This window comes from Petaurus breviceps, unplaced genomic scaffold, assembly GCF_028583685.1.
Source record: "Petaurus breviceps papuanus isolate PSGF00001 unplaced genomic scaffold, PetGlider_PUasm1.0 91133, whole genome shotgun sequence".
Lineage (NCBI taxonomy): Eukaryota > Metazoa > Chordata > Mammalia > Diprotodontia > Petauridae > Petaurus > Petaurus breviceps.
This window is the reverse complement of record NW_027187419.1, coordinates 67353934-67363743: the sequence shown is the minus strand read 5'-3', so window position 1 is coordinate 67363743 and position 9810 is coordinate 67353934. Positions and strand designations below refer to the sequence as shown.

Sequence of the window (9810 nt, the reverse complement as noted above, 5' to 3'; positions counted from 1 at the left end):
ATGTTTCCTTAACACTGGGAAAACAGAGTGTGAGAGAAGTCCCAGAGAGTGAGGCATATCCAGTCAGCCAACTCCTTCAAAATAGAGAACTGTGGAGGCCAGAGGCAAGGAAGCAGATTCTCTAATCATATACAACACAGCTCCCATTCTGCCCCTGAACTCTGAATTCTCTGGCATCCCATGACAGAAGACAACCTTGATCTACTGATGGACTTCATCTAAGTGTGGCTTCTAAAGGCCTAGGAACAGTTATCCATTTCACTCCCAGGCTTCTAAGATCCATTTCCTGAGAGTGCTACACAATCCCATAACAAAAGGAAGGCAGGAATGACCTATCAGTGACAAAATGGTGGTGGTGGCAGCAGCAATGGGGGATAAAATGACTAGGTGCCATGGTACCAAACTGGTAAAAAATATTTTTTGTCCTCTGTTCTCCATTTCTGCTGACCATTATCCTCGTGTCCATTTAATATTAGTCTTTTACACTTTAGTATGAATGCATTTGAAAGTCAATTGGCCTAGCATGTGTGTATGTGTGTGTGTGTGTGTGTGTGTGTGTGTGTATGGGGGGTGGGGTAGAAGATCATCTTTTCTACAAGCCCTAGAATCTGTATTCTATTTTACTTTGCTATGAGACCTCTATTATCTCTGCCCTAAGACTCCTAGCGTCCATTTTCACTATCCTCTTTTTCTTCCCCTATACCACCACCCTGAATATTCATTATCCCTTAGTCCAGATCTCTCTTCTTTCTCTTCCATCCCTTTGGAAAGAGAGTCCAGGAAATCTGGGTTGTTCTGGACTCTTATTAAGCAACTGTTTTATAATGAACAGTGTTGGTGGTAATGCATATGTTTGTGTGTGCTTGGGCAATTGTGTGTGAGAGCTTATTGAAAGGAAAAATGTAAACACTACTGGCATTTATAGATACTAACAAAGATAAAAGAAAACCTGTTAAACTTTGATTTGCTAAATTACCATGTAGCACACTAACCATTAGGCATATCATTAAATTTTTTATCACATGTATCCTGGTAGATTAACTTTATTGTAAGTTCTATTTGATTACAACATTAAACTCTGCTCATATGTGATCAGTCATAGTTTGTAGTCCATGTAGCATGACTGTACTTAGAGCTTAAAACACTGGTGGAAATATTGTTTATGAGTTTGATTACTAGGCATTACCTATAAGTGGGTCATCTGTCAATATTTGAAAACATTTCCTTCCTTTCCATTAGAATCCTTAATTATTATTAGACATTATGAATTAATCTAAAAATAATGAAAAGATTAAATGATGGTTCAGAAATACTTTCAAATATCATAAAGTTTATTTATATATGTTTGTTCAGAACAGACCTAGAAGCTATAATTTGTTACCACCTTTTTCTCTTCAACTAACAGGTTTAAAATTTTAAAAAATTTTTGCCTTCACCTAAAGCCTATATACTTGCCCTTTTGTCTTTGTTAGCAATGGATATGAGGGAGAGAGAAATGAAGGTCTCTTTGCTTATTTCCAGGACCTGGAAACAGATGAGAATGCCATGTAGGATGAAGCTCTTATGAGGGAGAACTCAATCAATTTTGGCACTTGGCTGATACCCTTGGGTTGGTACTTTAGCAGCAGATAAAAACTCATCATATGTTTGCAATGCACGTGAAAATAGTTTATCATATTAAAATAGTAGCTAATAGAGACAGAGAGAAAAACAGTAAGCTTTCACCATGTGAAACTTCATTCTCCTAAAGTGACTTGAAGTTGTATATAACAGAAGTCACTTAAATGCCTGCAACAGGCTGATGGATTTGTTTTGGAACTGATGAAGAAAACTGTTTATGATTCTCAAGAACTTAACAGGACAAAATACAAAACAGATTTTAAAATAAGGCAGCTACTTACTCGTAAATCTTGACAAGCCAGAATGTTGTCAAGCCATTTGTACAGATAGCCATCTGGGGAAAGGCCCACATTGTCAAAAACAGGGCCACAGCACAGAACTGCTGACATAGCCTAATAATAAAAAATAGAGAGAGATACTGAGGTAAGAACAGGGCTTGGTAAAGTCTTGGATAGTCTTACTGAAATTTGATCGAATCTACTAAGCAATCTTGAAAGAGTGCTTAGATTTATAATTTATGAAGATCATCTGAGGCACTGTAACTATTTGCTATGTCTTACAACATTCCCTAGTTAATCCCACTACCAAATGTTAGGTCCTAAATTTTAGCCCTTTAGAAATGATCCATTCTCTTAAAGAGTATGCATTTTTGTGGTTTTAACTAGACTTAGTGAGGATGTAAGACAGTCCAAATGCAATGGTTATTTCTTGGCACTTCAAAGAAAATGGACTTTGGCTTTTAAACAGCTTCCAGTCAATAGATTCTGATCATCAGAGGATCTTTTCTTTTTTGGGGGGGGTATATGGTATATGCAACTCCCAGGGGAGGAAACTCCCTCCACTAATGCAGATCAATACTAGCTCTTCGACTTAAAGTCTTAATGAGGGCAAATGTCCTGCTCAGGATCACAGAGTCAGTGTGTGTCAGAGGGAGGAACTGAACCTAGGTATTCCTGAGTCTGAAGCCAGGTCTTGAGATCCACTATGTCACACCATTTCTTTATAAGTAGAATATGAGTTTTAAAATTTTGCTTGAATAATGAATATTTAACCAATAAACTTAAAGGGCTAACTGTAGAAAAAAAAATCCTTGATATTTATTTAGAAAAACTGGTGAAGTGTTAAAGCTGGGCACATCTAAGGTAGGTTCCACCTTTAAGTATATGTGTGTATACACATACTTTGCATATAAAGACATGTAGATACACATGTTTATGCATACATACATATCCACAATACATATATCCACATGCATATATATGTTTGTATATATCTATGTACACCTGCTTCTGATGTCTCCTTATGGCCTGGAGGTGACCCTGAATGGGTACAGGCTGGAAAGATTTTAATCACAGACTTGGCAGTCATCCTGAGCACCAGCTCAGATGAGTTCAGAAAATCTCATCTCCAGAAAACTGGTTACTGGATCATGAAATTTTTTGACCATAACAGCTCAAGAAATACTCAACTGAAAAGTGATGGGGTTTGCATGGAGGAAGGCATCCCCACATTGATGTAATACTGAATTTTAAAAAAATATAAAGCCACATCTTATGAGTACTTTCCTAGCAAAGTTCTTGAACTTTTAAAAAAATGAGGCAGTGGTATTTCATGATAAGGAAAAGACAACTACTTACCTTTAATGCACAATACTGATATCTTGTTATCTGATGATTTCTATCACTGTAACGATCCAGAGGTGTGAACATAATGCTGAAGGGTCCTGCCCATTGGCTAAATAAGATGAAGAGATGGTGCCTCAAACTTTGCTGGGGGAAGAGAAATCTTCTGTGATGAACTGGGGAATGAAACAGTGCAGTCTGAGCCCTCAAAATACACATATTTCAAGTTTTTAGAAAAGTAAAAAAGCTGGTAACTTAAAAATTTCTTTAGCTTTATACAACATTTGTTTCATGAAACAAGACTGATCAGAAACTTATGTGTTCTTTTCTCTTACTTTTGCACATAATTTCCCTTAATGCCCAAGGTAGTGAGAAATGGATACTAAAAAAAAAAAAAAGCTGGCACCTTCACATGGTCCCTGGACTACCTGCTCCCTTAGGATTTCTGGGTCTTTCCATCTGCTTCATGGCTGAATTTTCTTTTATAGGTTGTTTCCTTTTATACATTGTTTTCCTCAATTAGAATGTGAGCTCCTTGAAAGCAGGGACTTTCTTGATTTTTTACCTGGAGCTTGGCACAGAGAGCTTAACAAATTCTTTTTTCATTCATTTATTTCTAAACGTCTCTTTTTGCTTCTATGTGCAGTGTTCTCTTTATTATGCTGGGCTCTAAAGAACTGTTGAATGCAATTTAATAAATTGCCTATTTTAAATAAATAGGTTGTAATTACTGGAAGTAATAAAGGGGAAAAAAACCTGGTTTGCTTGCCTATAATAACAATTGTAGGCAGGTATATGTTATATTTCTATGCAGGATAGTACTACTAATAATATTCCAACTATATGCTGTCATTAACAACATTCCAACTTAATGACAATAGTAGCTAACAAGTGGACTTATATATATTAACTCCTTTGAACCCCACAATAACCCTGTGAGGTAGGTAGTGTGTTATCCTCATTTTATAAATAAGGAAATTTTGCCCCAGAGGATCAGAGAATCTCAGAGTCAGGAAGGACCTTGGGGCCTGCTGGTCCAATACACATCTAAGAATCTCTTCTTCAACCCTACTCATCCTGGTTGCCCTTAGTCTTTACTTTAAAACCTCTTGGGGCTGGGAACCTACTTGAAGCAATCGTGCTGCTTTTGGACACCTCCTAATTATTAGGAAGCTTTTCCTTACATCAAATTGAAATCTGTTTCTCTTTAGCTTCTATCCACTGTTCTTTGTTCTGTGTCCAGGCAGACCAAATGTATTCTTTCTTCTGCATGGCAGACTTACAAATACTTCACGGCAATTATATATCAAATCCCCTTAGTCTCTTCTTCTCTAGGTTGACCATCACTTGAGTTCCATTCTATTAGCATGATCTCTAGTCCCTTCACCATCTTGGTCATGCTCCTCTTGGTAACACCAGAGTCAGCTAGATGATGCATTGAATAAAGTGCTGGGCTTGAAGTCGGGAAGACCTGAGTTCAAATCCAGCCTCACACACTTAGCAGCCGTGTGACCGTGAACACATCATTTAACCTTTGTTTGCCTCAGTTTTCTCAACTGTAACATGGGGATTATAACAGCACCTACTTTCAGGGTTGTTGTGAGGATCAAATGAGATATTATTATTTTTTTATTTTTTTGCTTTTTGGAGAGCAATTGGGGTTAAGTAACCTGCCCAAGGTTACACGGCTAGTTTTTTTGTGTGGGCGTTAAGTGTCTGAGGCTGGAACCGAACTCAAGTCCTCTTGACTCCAGGGCCAGTGCTTTACTCACTGCGCCACCTCGCCACCCAAGATATTATTTTTAAAAGTGCTTAGCACAGTGATTGACACATAGGTACCTGTAGGCACCTGATAAACCCATCCAACCTTCCTTCCTTCCAATATGAGACATTCTGACTAGGGTCCAATATGGCAGAATTGCTACTTTCTTGTTCTGCACATTAAACTACTATGAATGCATTAGTTAACTCATATCAAGTTTTCTTTTTATTTTTTAAAGCAATTGGGGTTAAGTAACTTGCTCAAGGTTACATGGCCAGTTATTTCTGGGTGTGGTGCTAAGTATCAGAGCCCGAATTCGATCCCAGGTTATCCCGACTCTGGGGCCGGTGCTCTTACTCACTGAGACACCTGGCCATCCCTCAAGTTTTCAATCCCCTAAAACTATTAGATACTTTATTAGAAGTTGTTGTCTTGCAATACCTTTCCCAAACTGTACTTCTGAGATTGACTTTTTGAAGTCAAATGTAAACTTTATATTTACCACCCCTCACCCCCATTAAATTATCTCATCTTTCTAGCTTGTTCTGATATTTTTGATCCTAACTCTGTCATCCACCATGGTAACTATCACACTAGCCCTTTGTGTCAAATGCACATTTGACAAGTTATCTATGCCTTCATTGATAAAAGTCATTGATAAAAACATTGATGAGCCCAAGGTCAAGGCCAGAGCTCTTTACTACTCTTCACTCCAAGTTGACATTAATAAGTACTGTTAAGTACTTAAGAGTAATAAGTAAACCATTAATAAATGCTAAGTGTTTCTTGGAACTGGCCATTTGACCAGATGTTTACTATGTTTAATGACTTGTATAAGGTCACATGGCTATAAGTGAGAGAACCTTCCAAGACTCCAACCCACACCTTCTGACTTAAAGTCCAGTGTTCTTTCAATTATACCACATTAAAGCTGTGTCCACATGGCACCAAAACAATAGGTCCCAAAGCAAAACTTTTAGCCAAGTATGGGTTATGTATATACTATGACAACCCCTCTCTGCTTACCCCCCTTTCATTTATGTGACTAGTTTATTTTCATTTTTTTGTTGAACTGACTGACCATTTTAAACCTGAATCTTCTTGTTCAGTTTGGATCTCTTTTATAGTCATTTTATCTGACAGAGAGAATTCTGCTTAACCATGTAACAATAACCAAAATGTGGAACTTAATAAAACACAAAACAAATTATGGATTCTTTGTCAACTATGCTTATTGGCTAGAACACGACCACAAGAATTATGCTGAAATGACACTAAGACATTATCACAATGAGACTATGAGGAAAAAACAAATCACAGTCTTTCCAAAGGTTTTCTTTAAATGAGTTCCTTCCTATTGAAATCACACAGGTTCTTTATTTCAGATGGGCAACAAAACAAAGGACAGAAATAACAAGTAAAACACAAAATCAAATGAATTCACTATTGTTTTCTCTCCAACTGTCTTCAATTGCTGCAATCTGTTCTTGTTGGCACTTCTGACTGTCCAAAAATAAATAAAACGCTCCCCTCCAGTCCTGAGCCACACACAGGCAAAAGGAGAACAAAAATGATGTTTCAAGCATACAATGCAACACATATTGGTGTATCACTTTACCTGGAACACACTGAATTAAGTTGGCTATCATTGCACTGAAATGAGCTCGGATGTCTTTGAGAATTTCAACTTCTTTGTCATTTTCAGCCTCAAGCAGCATCCTTGTCAAGTCAACGTATTCTAAGAACAAAGCTCCAAGTGCTAGCGTGTCCCGCTCTAAGGCTCCATTCGTGCTAGAAGGAAGGAGAATTGAAGCATTTAGACAGTCCCTGATCAGGGTAGTAAATTCTGCAGTGAAGAGTCAACCATCAAACCTGAGAAAGCTTGTTGACCTTCCCAGGATATAAACACCCCCTTTCCCAGTCTCAGAAATATGCTGAGGAAGAGTGAAAGATAAGATCACAAAATGGAAAAGGTGACTTCTTGGGGCAATCATGACCTTACCTGTCACTTATGACACCTGCATCTGCAAGAAGCTCAAATATTCTCAGCAGCTGGAGTCTTAGTAGATCCCGTCTCTCTCGGCGTTTCTTGTTCTGTTTAAGAAGAGGTCACATTGCTTATGGGCACATTCAAAACCATGTTCAAAATGTTACCTCAGGAAATCAAATGTATTTGAGAAGGGCAGTAATAATAATAATTCAATCATGCTCATTTTTTCCAAACCTAGCAAGTGATGCACATCTAATCCTTTCTGAAAATGTTTGCTTTGATAAGGCTATTGGAAAAGGGGAGATAATGGGGATCATGTAATACTTCCCCAACAAATATTTATAAGACAGAAATGTTAAGAGTTAACTGGTCTCACTTGCCAGATGGTGACCAATGTTTTTTTTGGGGACTAGTACATGTTTTTATTTAACGATATCTGTAATTTATTCAGAATAGGGAAGAACTTTCAGGTGAAGAGTTTTCTCTACCAGTGCAGATTGACACCTTATCTGTATCTTATAATGGAGTATTTCCTACTCTGGTCCTTTCCTCTGAAAAAAACAGAAACACATAGTTAGCTCTGAAGGTCAATCCCAAACTTAAAAGCCTCAATTCCATGAACAAGGCAGCAATTTGTTATTCATGTGAAGTACTGAAGTATATTGCTTTACTAATTTTAGCGCCTATGATCTTTGAGAAGAGGAATTATGTCACAATGGGTGGTCAATGAATGCTGAAATTTCTCTACCGCTAGAAAAGGAACAGAAATTAAAAAATGGTGAGATTCATTGCCAATGTCATGTCTATGTGCTTTTGTTTTTGAAGACTGACTTCATTGCATTTCACTCTACAAAAGTGTCTAAAGTAAGTCAAGATTCTAATCAATTACACTTACTTCCGGTCTCCGCTCTAATGCTTCTTTCATTAATGGATGGAGCTCTTCTACCAATTCTCTGAAGGAAAGAAACAAAAACCAAAAACCAACATCCATCACTATGAAAAATGGTGGTGATCATGATGTAAAACAGAGGGAATGACAACTGTCCTACCTTTGTTATGGGGTTGTTGTTCTGAAACAATTATGTACAATTAAAAGAGAGGGACTGGAATTACAATTTCAATGGCATAGGGAACTCCCAAAAGAGAGATGCCCTCTACCAACATAGTTTAGTGCCTTTTCTGAGACTTTTAGTCTTTTTTTTTTTTTTAAAGCAATCGGGGTTAAGTAACTTGCTCAAGGTTACATGGCCAGTTATTTCTGGGTATGGTGCTAAGTATGTGAGCCCGGATTTGATCCCCAGGTCATCCCGACACTGGAGCCAGTGCTCTTACTCACTGAGCCACCTGGCCAGACTTTTAGTCTTAAAGAATCGTCCAGAGCACTAAGAATAACAATTGGTCAACTTACAGATCTGCCCAGGGTCTCACAGCCAGTATATATGTGTATACACATATACGTATATATGTGTGTATATCTGTATATATGTGTGTATATATATATAAATTTATATAAAGCCATTCTGTCTCATAAGTATCTACCTTTAATAAATATATCAAAAAAGCCTTTAATAAATGTATCAAAACAATTATTATAACTATGATTACTGGAACCAAGTTCATCATACGACATTCTGATGCACCTGCCTCTTTCCCATATTCACTTTTTCTTAAAACAAACCTCTTAGATTTAATCTCTTTGCTTCTCCATTTCTTAGACACTAAGTTCCTTGAGGGTCAGGCCCAAGTAAGTTAATTTGTTGTTGTTGTTTAGTCATTTCACTCATGTTTGACTCTTCATGACCTCATTTGAAGTTTTCTTGGCAGATAATAGAGTGATTTGCCATTCCCTTCTCTAGCTCATAATACAGACTTGTCCAGGGCCACAGAGCTGGTGCCTGAGGCAGGATTTGAACTCAGATCTTCCTGACTCCAGGCTCAGTGCTCTATCCACTGCTTTATCTGGTTGCCCTTTACACAGTGCTAACACATCAGTTAACCTTAACATATTTTCATAAGCTCCTAAGCTAATGAAACCTTAGCTGTAACCTACTGATTTTTGATTAAAGTAAAATAAATTGAGGTTTAGATTTAAAAGCACTGAGATTTTAAGAGATTTTACCAAAATTGTTATGAATTTGATATCCACCGTGCCATCTAGCTGCCCCATAGTTACTAAGCAGTCACTATATGTCTGGTATTGTGCTAGGTAAAGATACAAAGAAAGAAAAAACCCTGCACAACACCCCATCCCTACTCTTGGGGAGTTCACATTTCAACAGGGGAGACAATATGTAAGTTACTAGGGACATTCAAGATACTTTCAGATTGAAGACCTCCTATGGAAGGTAGGAATTTGTGCTGAGTCCTGAAGGAAGCCAGAGAAACTAAGTGTCCCACACTCTAGGTATGTAGGACAGCCAATGCAAAGGCATGTAGATGGGAGAGAGAGTGTTGGAGGGATGGGACAGCAGCAACGGGACCAATGTGCTCAGATTTCAGAGGGGGAGGGGACTAGCAAAGTGGAAGAAGACGGTAAGGGTATGAAGGGTTAGGGTTGTGAAGAGCTTTCCATGCCAAATGAACTGATATTTGATTCTGAAGGTAATAGGGAGATTCTGGATGTGTGTGTGTGTGTGTGTGTGTGTGTGTGTGTGTGTGTGAGAGAGAGAGAGAGAGAGAGAGAGAGTGAGAGAAAGAGTGTGTGTGTGTGAGAGAGAGAGAGAGAGTGAGAGAAAGAGTGTGTGTGTGTGTGTGTGTGTGTGTGTGTGTGAGAGAGAGAGAGAGAGAGAGAGAGAGAGAGAGAGAGAGAGAGAGAG

At 38.1% G+C, this 9810-nt stretch overlaps 1 protein-coding gene across 8 annotated transcripts in view; it reads right to left on the bottom strand.

Moving 5' to 3' along the window:
* Positions 1 to 9810, bottom strand: part of FRY (FRY microtubule binding protein) — a 586038-nt gene that overhangs the window by 122643 nt on the left and 453585 nt on the right. For all 8 annotated transcript variants that reach the window (XM_069080517.1, XM_069080511.1, XM_069080515.1 and 5 more), the window contains 5 exons: positions 7890 to 7947; positions 7007 to 7098; positions 6623 to 6795; positions 3258 to 3418; positions 1902 to 2012 (listed from right to left, as the gene is read on the bottom strand). In XM_069080517.1, coding sequence (XP_068936618.1) covers positions 1902 to 2012; positions 3258 to 3418; positions 6623 to 6795; positions 7007 to 7098; positions 7890 to 7947 — 595 coding nt within the window. The remainder of the gene's footprint in view (positions 1 to 1901; positions 2013 to 3257; positions 3419 to 6622; positions 6796 to 7006; positions 7099 to 7889; positions 7948 to 9810) is intronic.